This window comes from Peromyscus eremicus, chromosome 6 (assembly GCF_949786415.1).
Source record: "Peromyscus eremicus chromosome 6, PerEre_H2_v1, whole genome shotgun sequence".
Taxonomy (NCBI): domain Eukaryota; kingdom Metazoa; phylum Chordata; class Mammalia; order Rodentia; family Cricetidae; genus Peromyscus; species Peromyscus eremicus.
The window spans coordinates 78,056,818-78,073,181 of record NC_081421.1 but is presented as its reverse complement, the minus strand read 5'-3'; the positions used below and the strand labels follow the sequence as shown (position 1 = coordinate 78,073,181).

The following is a 16,364-nucleotide window of genomic DNA, read 5'->3' as shown; positions in this document are numbered from 1 at the left end:
ACCTAGAACCTCAGCACTTGGAGTGCTGAGGCAGGAAGACTGGCAGCCTGGGCTACAGAGTGAGACCCTGTCTCAAACAAATAGGAAAATACACTACAAATGCATAAATCAGACTCTAAAGTACTGATTGTTTTCTTGCTTTCTTTGGTGATTGCATTTCCATTCACATCCCCACCACTTCCACTCCAAGAGTTGATATTTCTAAGTGCTAGTCAGACCTCTCATCTGGGTTTCCCAATCTGCTGATGTCAGCACATTGGTTCACATCATTCAGGTTTAGAAATACTTAGACTTCTTTTTCACTTTGCCCTTTGATTACAGCATACAGCTAGACTTCTGTTTTAGTTAGGGTTACCACTGCTATGATGAAACACCGTGACAAAAAGCAGTTTAGTAGGAAAGGTTATGTTTGGCTTGTGCTTCTACATTATAGTCCGTCATTGAAGGAAGTCAGGATAGGGACTCCTGCAGGGCAGGAACCTGGAGGCAGGAGCTGATGCAGAGGCCATGGAGGGGTGCTTGCTGTGGGATGTATGGCAAATGTGTTGCTAATTAATCAATAAAACACTGATTGGCCATTGGCTAGGCAGGAAGTATAGGCGGGGCAAGGAGGAGAATAAAGCTGGGAAGTGGAAGGCTGAGTCAGAGAGACACTGCCAGCGGCCACCATGACAAGCTGCATGTGAAGATCCTGGTAAGCCACGAGCCATGTGGCAAGGGATAGATTTATGGAAATGAATTAATTTAAACAGTAAGAACAGTTAGCAAGAAGCCTGCCACGGCCATACAGTTTGTAACCAATATAAGTCTCTGTGTTTACTTGGTCGGGTCTGAGGCTGTGGGACTGGCAGGTGAGAGAGATTTATCCTGACTGTGGGCCAGGCAGGAAAACTCTAGCTACAGGTGCTACTTATTGGCTTGCTCCCCATGGCTTGCTCAGCCTGTTTTCTTATAAAACCCAAGACCACCAGCCCAGGGATGGCACCACCCACAATGAGTAGGGCACTCCCCATCAATCACTAATTAAGAAAATACCCTACAGGCTTGCCTGCAGCTGGGTGTAGTAGAAAGTTTCTCAGTCCTACTAGCCCCATGGCTGGACAAATCTCTCCCACCTGAGCTCCCACAGCAGCTTATAAAATAATCACTCAGAGGCGTATATTAATTACAAACATATGGCCTATGGCTCAGGCTTCTTGTTGGCTAGCTCTTTCATCTTAAATTAACCCATTTATCTATGTATTGACACATGGTCGTGGCATTAACGGGTCTGCTGGCATGTTGTTCCTTGGCTGTGGGCTGGCATCTCTCTCAACTCCGCCCTACTTCTCTGTGTCTCTGCTTGGATTTCCCACCTGGCTGTAAGCTTTCTTGCCGTAGGCCAAAGAGCTTTATTATCCAATGGGAGCCACACATATTCACAACATACAGAAAGACATCCCACAGCAGCCGGATCTTGTGGAGACATTTTCTTTATTGAGGTTCTCTCCTCACAGATGACTTTAGCATGTGTCAAGTTGACAGAAAACTAGCCAGTGCAACCTCTGACTGTACTTTTGCATTCTGGGTAATACTCCTCCTTTCCGTTCTCATTCACAACGCCCTAGACTATTGTCTAGGTTAATTTGTGGCCTCCTAACTGACCTCAAGCTTTTTTTCCATTTTATCATCTGTATCAGTATTGATATTTCTCCCAAAATATTGGTTTTGGTCTTGTTTTGTTGTCTCTTGTATGAAGAAAACAGTCTAAACTTTTTACCTGCTAGTTAATCTATTTTTTTCTGTTTTGTCTCCCACTAGTACATCTCACCCAACTCCACTAACCTGGCAGGACCAATTGTCTTTAGCCTCCTCTGCCTTTCAGAAATGCACATTATTTTGTGAGGTCCAGCCTAAAGGGTATTATCTCGTTTACAGTAGTAAGATAAGCCAGAAGTGGCAGCCTCCTAGGGTGTACTGTAGCACTGTTTCTGCTGGAATGTAACCCATCTGATTTGTGTTCACATCCCAGGAAGGCCTGTGCTAGAAGCATGTTCTGACTCTCTGCCCCCTTCAAGGGTTTCAATTTAGCTTACTGCTTTTGTACAACTTCTTATAGAGTAAGTACGTTTTTTCATGTTTAACTGTTTCCCCAACAACAGGTCTACGCTAAAACTATAGATGGGCAGCAGACCATTATCGCATGTATTGAAAGCCACCAGTTTCAGCCCAAAAACTTCTGGTAAGACAGACGTTCTCTTCTACTTGTGTCTAATTTATATTAGAAAGAAATCGTGACTGAGGTTTTGTTTCCAAACTGTCTTGGGATGGATTATTTGATTTAGAGACTTTAGTTCTCCATCTATAAAATGAAAGACTTAGACCTTGTTTAGATTCCTTCTGTTTCTAAGACTTTTTTTTTTCCTTTTTTCTTTTCGTGTGTGTGTGTGTGTGTGTGTGTGTGTGTGTGTGTGTGTGTGTGTGTGTGTGGTTTTGGTAGTGTCCGTCGTTCCCCCCACCCCTTCCCTGAGACAGGGTTTCTCTGTGTAACAGTCCTGGCTGCATTTCTAAGACTTTTATAATTATATTTTTTGAAAAATACTATTTGTTATACCAAGTGAGAATATGTGATTTACAAAGTATTCAGTTGAAAGTCTTTGGTTTTCCTTGGGTTGAGGTTGTCCATACCTGAGACTGAGTGTACAACTTAGTGCTCCTAAGCAGCCTCTCCTGACTTGAGAAGAAACTTCTATGATTAGAACAGATGTTTTTGCCTCAGAGGGAACAAAGGAAAAATGAAGTTCAAATCCCTTAGGAATGGCTTATTTGTGATCAGCCTCTTGGATCCAAACTTACATATTGACAATCTTGAGTTTATTACATTGAAAATGGCTCCCAACCACCACCATTGCAAACTTCTGTGACAAATCACCTCTTTGTTGTGCCTGCTGCTAATTCTGCAGCATCATATGCATGTGTGTGTTTTAATAGGAATGGTCGTTGGAGATCAGAGTGGAAGTTCACAATCACACCACCAACGGCCCAGGTGGTTGGAGTGCTCAAGATTCAGGTAAGAGTGCAGTGTGTTTATAGATGATGGTTAAATTACAGGTAGCATTTGCTCTTCGTTCTAGAAATAAGACTAACAGAGCACTTCCATACCGTGAAGCAAGGCCCAGTGCCACACAGAGAGGAGGGAGAAGGGGACTTAAGTATACATTGATGCAAAAAGGAGGGCAGTAGCAGTGAATGGAAGCAGAAGCCTCCTTTCCCGGAGTTACCTGAGAAGAGAGCTGTTCTGGGTTGATGAAGAGTGATTATAGAGCACATATTACTGGTTACTTTTTCTTTCAAGGACAACGAGATCTTTAGGAATAATCAAACTGGTTTGAGGAAAGAATAAAGCAAGTGAGTATTAAGAAGATAGGAGTTGAGTACCAGGCATGGTGGCACAAACTTTTAATCTGGGGGGGGGGGTGTAAGTGAGTTTGAGACCAGCCTGGTCTACATAGTGAGTTCTAGGATATCCAGGGCTATGTAAAGAGACCATGCCTTTTTTTCCCCCAGTTAAAAAGAAGAGATTTATTGTTGTTGAAGGGTTTTTGTTTGTTTGTTTTGTGTGTATGTGATTTTTTGACAGAAAAGTAAGTTTTTTGTTTTGTTTGTTTTTTGACAGAAAAGTAGGTTTTTGGTTTTGTTTTGTTTTGTTTTTTTGAGATGGTTTCTCAGAGTGTAGCCCTGGCTGACCTGGAATTTGCTCTGTAGACCAGGCTGGCCTTAAATAAAATTAAATTTAAACTAAAGCAGAGGGATTCTAAGGAACATCCAGGTATTATCATCTCATGGTATATCAGTAGTCAAGTAGAAGATATTTTTCATGCTGATGTCAGGACAGAGGAAGCTGAATGGTAGCTGTTAGCCCGTTTGCTATCTGCCTGGCTTATCCTGGTATCTTTGAAGAGGTTTGACACTGATTCAGGTGCTTTATTTTCAGTCTAGCCAACTGAGGTCAGATTAAATAGTTCTGATAAAATAAATGATCAGTATCTAATCATACCTATATTGTATTGTGTTGCCTTTAATAAAAAGTAAGTAAGAGTTGCATTTTCAAAGTATGATTTAATCAAAAGCATACCTGGGGGACAGGGACATAGCCTAGTGGTAGAGGGCTAACCTAACATACACAAGCGCAGGGTCCGTCCCCAGCACCAAAACAGGAGCAGATTAAAGCCTACTACAAGCCGGGCGGTAGTGGTGCATGCCTTTAATCCCAGCACTTGGGAGGCAGAGCCAGGCGGATCTCTGTGAGTTCGAGGCCAGCCTGGTCTACAGAGCGAGATCCAGGAAAGGCACAAAGCTACACAGAGAAACCCTGCCTCAAAAAACCAAAAAATAAAAAATAAAAAATAAAAAAATATATAAAGCCTACTACATACATGCAGATGCTGTCCGCATTCATCTTTACTTCATGTATGTTATTATCTACTTCTTTACCATCCTGGCCTCAGGAACATACTCCCGCTCAGGCAGACAGGATAGAAATGATGCGTCTTTGATCTGAGAACACCTTCAGTGAACGAGCTAATAGATAAACAGTAGCCTGTACCCTAGAGGTAGAACAATACTGGGCATGTTCTGTTTTGTCTCCCAGAGGTTGGTGCCCACAGCTGTAACTAGCTCAGCAGTGTACTTGCAAAACTTCTTTCCTTTAGTTTCACTAGTCCCTTGCTAGTGCTTCCTAAGTAAGATACCTCACAAATAAGCTACTTCCCTCACATCTTTTTCCTGGGGTCTCCTTCATGGAGAGCCCAACCGAAAATAACAAAACTATCTTTCAATCCATAATGTGGCCTAACGCTCTAGACTTCTTCTTCTTTTTTTTTTTTTTTTTTTTGATTTTTCGAGACAAGGTTTCGCTGTGTAGCTTTGCGCCTTTCCTGGATCTCGCTCTGTAGCCCAGGCTGGCCTCGAACTCACAGAGACCCGCCTGGCTCTGCCTCCTGAGTGCTGGGATTAAAGGCGTGTGCCACCACTGCCCGTTGTGTGCCACCGCCGCCAGCGTAGACTTCTTATAACTGTCTTTAATCAGGTAAATTGCTGTACATTTATGTAAATACATTTTTTCAGACAGGAATAGTTATTTGTACTTATCTTTTCCAGTGCAAACCTATAGTTAGAACATACACAGGGTGACAATTCCTGACGAAAGTTTCTATCAGGGCCTGACACCTCTTCGTTTATATTTGCCTTTTTGTTTATTGTCTTTTTGAGACAGGGGCTCAAGTAGCACCCAGGCTGGCCTTGAACTTGCGCTTATATAGCTTAAGATAACTTTGAATTGATCCTCTTGCCTCATCCTCTTGGGCTGTAGGCATTAGCCACTAAGCAGGGCTTATTTGTATGCTTGTGGTGAAGCCCAGGGTGCTAAAAAAGCTCTCTCTACCACTAAGCAAAATTCCCAGCCCTGAGTTTTGGGGTGGTTTTGGTTTTAAGACAGGTTCTCTTGTATTCCTCTTCTGACCTAGAGCCTTGAATACCTGATTTTCCTGCTTCCACTTCCAAATGCTGAGATAACAGGCCTGTACCACCACATGGCTTGTTTTTCTGATTTTGGGACAGAGTGTTGCATACACCCAATCTCCTGCCTTGTCCTCCCAAGTTCTAGGAGCTGGGCCTACCATTTACTTACCTTTTTAATAGTCAGAATAAGAACTAACAAGATAGTCAGCACATAAATGTATCTGCTCTCAAGTCTGATGGCCTGAGTTTAATACCCATTTCCCAGATGGTAGACAGGAGAACCGACTCCTGCAAGCTGTCTTTTGACCTCCACACATGAACACATATACACTCAAAAAAATGATTTGATTTAAAATAAAAGTCATATATATTGAACATTATTTGGAAAAGTTATCTGGATACTCTCACTCTTTATATTTTTCATTAGCCAATTTGTTATTCTGTAGGCAAAAGTAATTCTGAGAAGTAACAATTTCTGAAGACTTAAATTAATAGCAGGCACATTGAAGTTTATATTAGTCAACATGACTTGGTTGTGTTTTGGTTTTCTTTCATTAGTAACTGGATTGTGGAGATGTTTTTGTTTTAGAGCAAGTAGAATTTAAGTTGAATTTCTTTTTGGTTTTTTGAAGCTGTTTCTCTGTGTAGCTTTGTGCCTTTCCTGGAACTCACTTGGTAGCCCAGGCTGGCCTCGAATTCACAGATCTCCGCCTGCCTCTGCCTCCCGAGTGCTGGGACTAAAGGCGTGCACCACCACCGCCTGGCTCCATGTTTTAGTTCTTAAGCATAACAGATCATCATGGCCCAGGCCTATAATTCTATCTATTCAGGAGAGTGAGACTTTGTCAAAAGAAATTAAAAATAAAAACTGTGATAGATGTTCAAACTAGTTACATATTTTTTGTTGTTGTTTTGGGGTTTGGGGTTTTATTTTTGGGAGGTAGAATTTCACTCTGTAGCCCATGCTGACCTCGAATTCACTGTAGAATGTTAGTTGTATTTGTATCATAATGTGTAGCCCAGGGCCTATAATAGAGCAAGCATGTCTGTTAAACTCAGTAATCCATTTTTCTCTTCAAATTGAGATTTCTTCAATTTGTTATGTGAATTTTCATACCATTGTGAATTGTCATTGATCATATTGTTTGTTCAGAGTTGGTAAAAATGGCTTCAAACATGGACCGTTCCCTCAGCAGTACATTTCTGCATGAACTATGCATAACCCTTCTCAAATATCTCTCACAGGTTCATTATTACGAAGATGGCAATGTTCAGTTGGTCAGTCATAAAGATGTGCAGGATTCAGTAACTGTTTCTGTGAGTATGCAGTGTGGGATATCGGCCTTGCTTGTCTCTTTTAGAAAAGTAGCTTTGCCCCTGACAGACAACTGTCAGATTTTAACAGTTTCCTTCAGTGCCTCTTATTACAAAGGGTCTGTTTTGGTTAAAGTCTTTCACTAGAGATAGTTGTCATGTCTTAAAAGAACTTTGTTTTCTTTGGATTTTGTTGTTTTTTTTTTTGGGCCGGGGGGGGGGGGGGAGGGTGTTGTTTGAGACAGGTTCTTGTATATCCTAGTTTGTCTCTGAACTTGCTTTGTAGCCATTGACGACCTTAGCTCCTAGTCTTCCTGCCTCAACCTCTCCTTTGCTCAGATTATAGGCATACACCACTATGCCCATTTGTGCAGTTCTAGGAATGGAACCCAGGGCCTTATGGATCTTATGTAGCCAAGGCTGACCTTGCGTTCCTAATCTTCCTGCCTCCACCTCCTAAATTCTGGAATTTCCGGTATGTACCACTATGCCCAGCTTTGAGACACATGTTTTCTTCTCTTTCTTCTTTTTTTCAAAGCTGGGTTTCTCTGTGTGGCCCTGGCTTTCCTGGAACTAGCTCTGTAGACCAGGCTGGCCTCAAACTTAACAGAGGTCCACCTGTTCATGCCTCCTGAATGCTGGGATTAAAGGTATGCACCTCCACTGAGCGGCAACTCTTTCTCTTTCTTAATTGTAAGATTGGCTCCAGGACAGAAATGCCTCCAATTGGTAAATGTTAGGTGAATGAAGAGTTTGTCATGAATCCTATAATACTATATTCATATAATTAGGAAACATATTTAGTATTAAGGCAGAAAGTATTGTGTTCTAAGTACCCTGAAAGGAGAGACAGATGGTGTTCTTTAATTCTTCCTTTCATGGTATCATTACTTCCTTTTATTCTTAAAAGTAATTTCCCAAAGAGCTTTTGTTTATGTGTTATATTTATCAATGTTTACATTATTAAAAAATAAAACTGCTCAGCATGGCAGGGTATACCTGTAATCTTCATACTCAAAGACTGAGGCAGAAAGATTGTTCAATACCAGTGTAGACTACAATGTGAGATATTGTCTCTGATAAAATAATTTTTAAAATGAAAATTGAATGTTAAATATTTAATTAAAAATAATGAAACTAGATGTGGTGGCACAGTTCCATAATCCCAGCATTTGGGAAGTGGAATCAGGAATATAGGAGTTCAAGGCTAGCCTTGGTGCCTTGGCAATAGGATACCTTGTCTCAAAACATTGTAACAGGCTACCCTGAACTATAGAAGAACTTCAAGGTCGGCCTTGGCAACTTAGTGAGAATCTCTCAAAATAAAATTTGAATTTGAGGCCAACTCAAGATATGTGAGACTCTCTCAAACAAAAGAAAAAGATTTCAAGAGATAAGCCAGGTATGGTAGCCATATCTGTACCTGTAAGCCTAGCTACTCAAAAAGGTAAAGCAGGAAGACTGAAAAGTTCAAGGCCAGGGCTGGATAGGTAGTTCAATGGTTAGGGTCCCTGTAATTCCAGCTCCACGGGACCCAACACCCTCTTCAGGATTCTGCAGGAACTTGTACTCAAACATGTATAAGCCCACATACAGATGCACACATGCACATAATTACAAATAAAACAAGTCTTCGGAAAAAATAAGTTCACAGCCTGCCTCAGCTGCATAGCAGTTTGCTATGAGATCCTGTCTTAACCGTTTTTATAGGACTTGTGAGGGAGATGCGGTCAGGAGAGATGGCTTTTACAGAGGATCAAAGTTTAGTTCCCAGCATCCATAGTAGTGGTTTGCAACCCCCTGTAACTCCAGCTCCAGAGGTCCTTTCATTTGGCCTCTGAGGGCAAATGTGCACACACACATATACACATAAATAAAAAAGTCAATCTAAAAAGGGGACTGAGAAACTGAGTCTAGTGGTAATACCTGTAATGCTAGTATTTGAGAGACAGAGGCAGGAGCATCAGGAATTAAGGTCATCCTTGGCTACATAGCAAGTTCAGTGCCAAGCTGCAATACATGAGACCTTGTGTCAAAAAAAGACAAAACATCCCAGTGCTGGTGGCGCACGCATTTAATCCCCGCACTCGGGAGGCAGAGGGAGGTGGATCTCTGTGAGTTCAAGGCCAGCCTGGTCTACAGAGTGAGTTCCAGGACAGCCAGGGCTACATAGAGAAACCCTGTTGGGGTGAGGAGGTGAGGGGGGATAGACAATACAGAGGGAAAGAAGGCTGAGAAGGCTGAGGATCTAGCTTAGCAGTAGAGCATTTGCCTAATATACATAAGGTCCCAGGTTCAATCCCCAGTACTGCACATGCAACAGACATGCACACAATTTGAAGACTGGATGTTATGTTTGGGGAATAATTAATAGTAGACTGGAGAGAACATTGATTCTTCTGGCAAAGTCCTAGATTTAGGTCCCATCTTTTTTTTTTTTTTTTTTTTTTGGTTTTTCGAGACAGGGTTTCTCTGTGTAGCTTTGCGCCTGTCCTAGAACTCACTTGGTAGCCCAGGCTGGGCTCGAACTCACAGAGATCCGCCTGGCTCTGCCTCCCGTGTGCTGGGATTAAAGGCGTGCGCCACCACTGCCCGGCCATCTTTTTTTGCTTATTATTGATACATTTATTTAATTTATTTGAGAGTGGTACACACATGCCATTTGTGCAGAGGTCAACCTGTGGAAGTCAGATTTTTTTTCTGCCACTGTGACGGTTCCAGTTGTTGAACTCAGGTGTCAGGCTTGATTTGAGGGCAAGCATCTTTACCTGCTGAGCTATCCTACCAGTCCTTATATCCTTTCTTTATTATTCATAAGCTGTATAATTCTGGTCAGGTCACTTAAAGTTCTGTTTTGTCATCTGCCAAATGACCGTGTTGATAATAACATATCCACTTTACAGTGTTGTCTTGGGATTAAGAAGAGGCGGTGTACACAGGAGCACTGAATAAACTAGGATCACTGTGCAAGTGTCAGTTCATGGGGTGGGCTTTTCAGGGTCTTTTCAATGCTTACACATTTCTAAAATATTATTTTCCTCTTTTATTTCATTAGAATGAAGTCCAAACTGCCAAGGAGTTTATTAAAATCATAGAGAGTGCAGAAAATGAGTATCAGGTAAGAAAATTTGGAAGTGATTTTTCTGTGATTTTGTTTAGTCCTTTGTGTCCTTTAACATAAGAGCATACACTGTTGGGCATTGCTAAGTGTGAGACTCCACAGACCCTGCAGTTTGGCATTCTGTTCATAATAGGAGACTGCAGCCATGTCTCAGGAGCACAAATGAGTTTGATTTGCTTTTAAGATTGGAAAGGAACTCAACATATCTGTTGTCCTGTGTCCTGTCTAGCACATCCTTTGATTACCTTCCTGTTCACAAACAACTCTTTCTATTCAAACAACTCATCATCAATTATCTATTGCAGACAGCAATAAGTGAAAACTATCAAACAATGTCAGATACCACGTTCAAGGCCCTGCGCCGACAGCTTCCAGTTACCCGCACCAAAATCGACTGGAACAAGATACTCAGTTACAAGATTGGCAAAGAAATGCAGAGTGCTTAAGGGCCAACTGTAGGAGTCTCCAGTACAAGGAAAGAGAAGGATTCAACGTGGTGGGGTCAATGATAAATAAGTGATTTATACACAAACAAGAGTGATATTTTGCTAGTTAACAAAGTTAACAGATCTTTTAGCCTCATGGAATACTGTTGAACCTACAGCACTGTCTTGATTCTTTTGTGTGTGTGTTCTCTGCCTTGTAATTTTCTGTTATCACTATATCTACTTGTAAATCTTTTTTTTTTAATTCTGCTGCATTTAATGTCAAAGAGATCTATCCTGAAGTCATTTTACTGTTGAGAAAATTTCGTAGCCATGATGTCCTATGACTGGTTTTTACAGAGTGTTTGTTCAGTACTTTTTACTCCATGCTTTAAAGCATTTCCAGTACTTCAGTGGCTTTTACTGATCCGCCAGTTGCTAAAGAGGCCATGCTACAAACTGAAGCTAAGTGGATGACACACTCCTTCTCCGACTGCTTTGATCGTTAATAGCATCTGACAACTGTAGTTTTCATACATTTGGATTGAGGCTTTTTGGGTCCATGTTGGAAGGCAAAGGAAGTTTCCTGAAAATCCCATGGCAGCAGCTTCTCTGGGAACTTGTTTTTAAATCCAAAGACTTGAACCACATCCCCCTGCACATGAACATTTATTTCCATTCTCTCGTCTCCTCTCATAAAGTTCCATTGTAGCCATAAATGTCTGCAGGAAGTGCAGCTTAGAAAAAGCATTGGGGGAAACCAGGGTTGTCAATCACATGGGCCTATTTTCTTCAATGGAAGGAAATGAATGATGTCTGGTCACCTGGAATGCTGGAATGACAGGATCAAACAACCTGGCGATCCTTTGCTGTTCTATTAGGAGCCAGCCTCCAACTGAATCCACCCCCTCCACCCACAACTTTCTGAGCATTGTTTATGCCCTAATGCTGGACTTTGTCTCTCACTGAATAGAACTTATGCCTATTACATATCCTTCCTCTCTAGACCCTAGCCCTAAATTCTGTTTGTCCGTCAATAGAACTCATTCTTATTGTAAAGGTCACAGGTGCTTTACTATTTGGCAAGGGAATTTCGATGTAGCTAGCCCTGAAGCTTTGTTTTGAGAACTGTCATTTGGAGACTTTTCCCCCAAAGTTCTATTATATTTAAATGTGTGGAAAAACTAAAACACAGGATCAGATCCTAGCTGTCTTGATCTATCCAGTTTGACCAAGTCCGGCTGCACCAAGTGTTTTATTGTCTCTCCTCGGCCCACTCTCCTGCCAGTGCAGTCCTGCAGGAATGCCTCAACAGATGTCAGCATTTTTAGAAGAGTTTGCCCATTTGTATTTCTGTTTAATATTCAAGAACTGGTGACGACATACTGTGGATGTAGTAGAGTATAAAACTTGAAAAACACGGGTGTTGAAGGAATAATAGGTATCTGTGTTTTACTGCTCTCCGGCAAGATTGTTGTATAAGCAGAAAAACCAAACAGCTGCGTCACTCACAAAGCTGGAATAACCAAGGTGAAAAGAGAACTCCTAGACAGTGTCTTTCTATCATAACCTGGTATTTTAGAGAATGCTAGTGCTCTCTTCTAAACAAGATGTAAAACTCATTCCAAATCACTCTTTCTCCCTCATCTTGCCTGCCTAGAACTCATATGTAACTGTGATATAGCTATCTTCCCAGGTATGTTGGCAGGTATGTGTGTGTCTCAGAGCACACAGGTAATGTGATATGACCTATGACAACTGGTAATGGTGGATTCATTTACATTGTTTACATTTCTATGACCAGGCCTTAGGGGAAGGTCAGTTTTTAAAAAAACCAAGTAGTGTCTTCCTACCTGTCCCCAAATACAAGTCAAAACAGAAGGGTGTTTGCTTCAGCGTTGTTTTTTGCTTAGTAATACAGTCAGGCAGGATTTTGTTCGCAAATGAAAGCTGTGTAAGCATTTTTGTTGATTTCAAATAAAATATATTTGTATTATTTGTCATTCATACTATCTATCCATGCCACACTATCTTCTGTGTCAGGTAGTCCAATAGAAATACACCTGTTTTATTCTAAAATTGTGTCTGTCCTTTCTGTCTGTTCTGTCCTTCTGTCAGCCTTTGTTCTCAAGGTGAGACATTCAACTATAACCATTTAATTTGTTGAATCTTCAGGGTTTCTCAAATTGTGCCCTACTTTCAACTACTATGGACTCAGTAAACATGCAAAGACTTGTGAAGAACAGCTCCTTTTTAGGTGTGAATAAGGTCTCTGAGGCTGAGGCAGGAGACAGGAGGACTGCTGTGAGTTTGAAGCCAGATAGGGCTACATAGTGAGTTTCAGGTCAGTCTAAACTACAGTGAGGCCATTTCCAAGAAAAAAAGGTGGGGGTGGGGGATGGAGGGGAGCTAGAGAGATGACTCAGCTGTTAAGAGTGAATACTACTCTTCTTGCAGAAGACTCAGTTCTGTTTCCAGCACCCATGTCAGGCGGCACACAGCCACCTGGAACTCCAGTTCTAGGGGCTCCAGCACCTCTTCTGGCCTCTGGGCAATTGCACACATGTGCGTACACACAAACACATACAAAGATATTTTTTAAAATAACCACTAGGGAACCCGGGCGTGGTGGTGCACATTTTTGATCCCAGCATTTGGGAAGCAGAGACAGGCAGATTTCAAAGCAAGGCTGGTCTAAGATTGAGTTCCAGGACAGCCAGGACTATACAGAGAAATCCTGTCTCAAAAAAAAGGAAAGAAAAGAAAAACCACAAATAAAAATAAATGCTAGGAGTTTTATTAAAAAACAAAATTTAAATCTTACCACTCTCCACCCAAAAGCTACCAGTGACTCAAAGATTGTGTTGCAGATTTTCACCAGTGTCAAAAGAATCTGGTTAAGAAAGACAGGGCCTAAGTGTGATTGCAGTCACTAGGCAGGAGGTAAAACTGGAAGGATTCCCACAGCTTAAACCTGAGTACTATTTCACATTGGCTTGCCTTAGTGTTTTCCTCTCCTCCATGTCTGGCTTAGCTACTGGTAATCCATAGGAGAGGTTTTTATCTTGGTTCATATTAACAGCGAGTTCCTATGCTTTATCCTCCTACACCAACTGAGATTCCTTCCTTTTGTGTGTGTGGGGGGGCATTTAAATGTGTTCCATTCTTGTAAACATTCAAATATTCTTGACTCTAACTTGTTACCTCTGTCAGCCTTTCCCAAGTTCTAGCCATTGATTTCCTTATTCCAGGAAGATTTTAAGAACAGTCATTGGGAGTTGGCAAGGTGGTAAGAGTCCTTGCCATCAAGTTCGTGGCCTGAGTTTGTTCCCAGGACCCACATGATTGAAGAAAAGAACCAACTCCCAAAAGTTGTCCTCTGACCTCCATACTTGTACAGTTCTGGTTTACTTGTATAAACTAGAAGTCGCCACCTTGCCAGGTCCTCAGAAAATCTGACTTCCCCAACAGAGTAGTTGCTTCATCTTATCAAGCTATAGAAATCAGCCTGTGCTGTCCTAGACAGAGCACAGGGTTTCGGTGAATCCTCTCGTATTTGGGACTCTAGGTACACTGTTGAACATTATTTCTCAGTCATCTGAACCTCTGGTTGTCCCTCTGTTCCTTGCCCGATTCTAGCACCTTGTCTGTTTTATAATCTGAACTGTTGGTGCTAGACTTACTTATTCGTGGGATATTTGTTTGATGCATCCTCTCCAAATTAAGACAGATTTATACATCTGAATGCCATCTTATAATTTACAGATGGGGCCTCATTTTGTGTTTTAGAGAGGGTCTTGCTGTGTAGCCCAGGCTGCCTTCAGCTTGGGATCTCCAGCCTCAGCCTTCTAAGTGTTTTTACTGCCAAGCCCAGACCTAGCTTAGAGTTCTGTCCTGAACTACCTAGTAAACCAGATGGCCATGACCAGCTTCTTGTTTCTGGACAGCCCACCTGTGAAAAGCAAAGAAAGAAAAGGTTAGTAAATACAGAATAGAACCAAATGGTCCTATAGTTGCTGAGATCAATTCTCCTTTAAACATACGGTGTATATAGTAGCATATCCCTTCTGAGGATTGAACCCAGTTTTATACTTCTTCAAATCCAAGGTATCAAGAAGCATTCTGAGGCCGGAGGTACTGGAGCATATCTGCAGGCCCTGCTCAGAGCATCACTGCTGCCCCAGTCCTGGGGTTGGGGTGGAGGAATTAAGCATAAAGATATACAGCTTTCGCCAATCAGGGCAATTCTATTGCATATAAAGTCACTGTGAACGCTGAATTAGTGATGAAATTGTTTTGTTTCTTTTGAGACAATCTAACTCTTAACAACCCTCCTGTAGGAGTTGGGATGAGTGAAGCTATGTAACAAGAACTTTCTCTATAAAGCTTTCTGTGCTTACGAATATTAGACCATTTCAGCACTACCCATGGGAGCCATTTTTAAGCAGTAAAATCACCACCAAAAGACACAAAAGGGCAAAAGCCACGACATTAAATAGACCATGAGAACACTTGTTTCTGAGGGCTCAAGCAAAGAGGCAATGTCACAGTGTTCTGCCTCAGCTGGGGACATGGACATAGAAACCACTTTGCTGCTGTTCTGTGGACTTCCTTAAAAAAAAAAAAGTGTTGTGAGTGTGGACTTGGGTTACAAATAAATGTTAGTGAGTAGTTATATTTGCAAACATAGGCTCTTCAAATAATGAAGACCAGCTGTACCTGGTATGGCCTTTCCCTTAGTATGTGGTAGACTAGCCAATTTCAGTATTTTAGTTTCAGAGGGGTTTCCAGTTGCCTTGGGGAGTGTAGTCTGATTTGAATACAAAGGTTAGAGACTATTCAAATGATGATTTCTAGGACCTAGAGAGTATTAAGAAAAAACAGGCCTGGTGGCACACATCTTTGATCCCAGCATAGGCAGGCGGTATCTCTGAGTTCAAGGCCAGACTGGTCTACAAAAACCCTGTCTCAAAACAACAATGAATTAAGAACAACAAAGCTGCCTTGAGAAGCTGTGTATTTATTCCACGTAAGGCTGGCTCACATTAACTTTCAGACTGCTGCTGTTGTTACTCAGACTCAGTGTAGTCAACATTACTACTTGGAAGTCGAGATGTAATGAAAGCTTCAGGAAATTGCTGAGCTGATTTGGGGTGGGGGGCAGCCATTCTAGACATCTAGAACTGTGTGCATGAGAACAGTAACTTTCAGAGTAGAGCCTTCCAGAGACATTTAGAGTGGTCCCATTGTAACCAAACCAACTCACCATCAAATGCTTGCCCAAGTTTTTACATAGACAACCGCCTGTGTTCAGGAGATGGGCCTGAGCAGAGAAAGGGCTGAGATCCTCATGTGTCCAGACTGGCTGGTCAGAATTGTTGGTGTGGGGTAATGTGATGAGCACAATTTTTAAAAATGCCTTTTAAGACACATATATAGAAATAGCTTAGGAACCGTGGGGCTCTCCGCTCAGTCACGTGTCTGGTTATCTTGAGTAAATGATGTCACTGGATCATTTACAGGTTATCAGGTGGAACCTTAGATGTATTGGAGTTCCTAACTAAGCTATTTCTATATGTCTAAAAGGCATATTTATTGGACTCATCACAGGTAGATTGTAGGATTTTGAATTGGTAAACAACAGCAATTTTGGTTTTAGTTTTTGAGAGCATCCTCCCATGTAACCCAAAGTTGCTCAAACTCATAACAGCCCAAGAAGTGGGATTACAGGCTTGGGCCACCATGCCCCACTAACAACAGCAATTTTTAGGAGTCTATTATCTTTCTTCCTCTGGGGCTTCCAGTCAAAGGGATAGGGGAGGTGTGGTGGTGGTGACGTCTGGCTGCTCTCCTAGTTTTCTCCTCTAGTTCACATAATCAATTTCTAGGACGTAAAATTTTCCCTTGTTCCATTTCACCACCCCTGTAGCCTTGATTCTTGCTCACATGCGGTTTCCTGTTGCTAAGGCCTGTTATTCCTGGCCGCCTTGGTGGTTGGCCTGGGA

At 41.8% G+C, this 16,364-nt stretch overlaps 1 protein-coding gene across 1 annotated transcript in view; it reads left to right on the top strand.

The window, feature by feature from the left end:
- Positions 1-12,362, top strand: part of Capza1 (capping actin protein of muscle Z-line subunit alpha 1) — a 40,557-nt gene extending 28,195 nt beyond the window's left edge. The window contains exons 6-10 of the mRNA XM_059266021.1: positions 2,142-2,221; positions 2,971-3,049; positions 6,745-6,816; positions 9,869-9,931; positions 10,240-12,362. Coding sequence (XP_059122004.1) covers positions 2,142-2,221; positions 2,971-3,049; positions 6,745-6,816; positions 9,869-9,931; positions 10,240-10,380 — 435 coding nt within the window. The 3' untranslated portion in view covers positions 10,381-12,362. The remainder of the gene's footprint in view (positions 1-2,141; positions 2,222-2,970; positions 3,050-6,744; positions 6,817-9,868; positions 9,932-10,239) is intronic.
- The last annotated feature ends 4,002 nt before the right edge of the window (positions 12,363-16,364 follow it).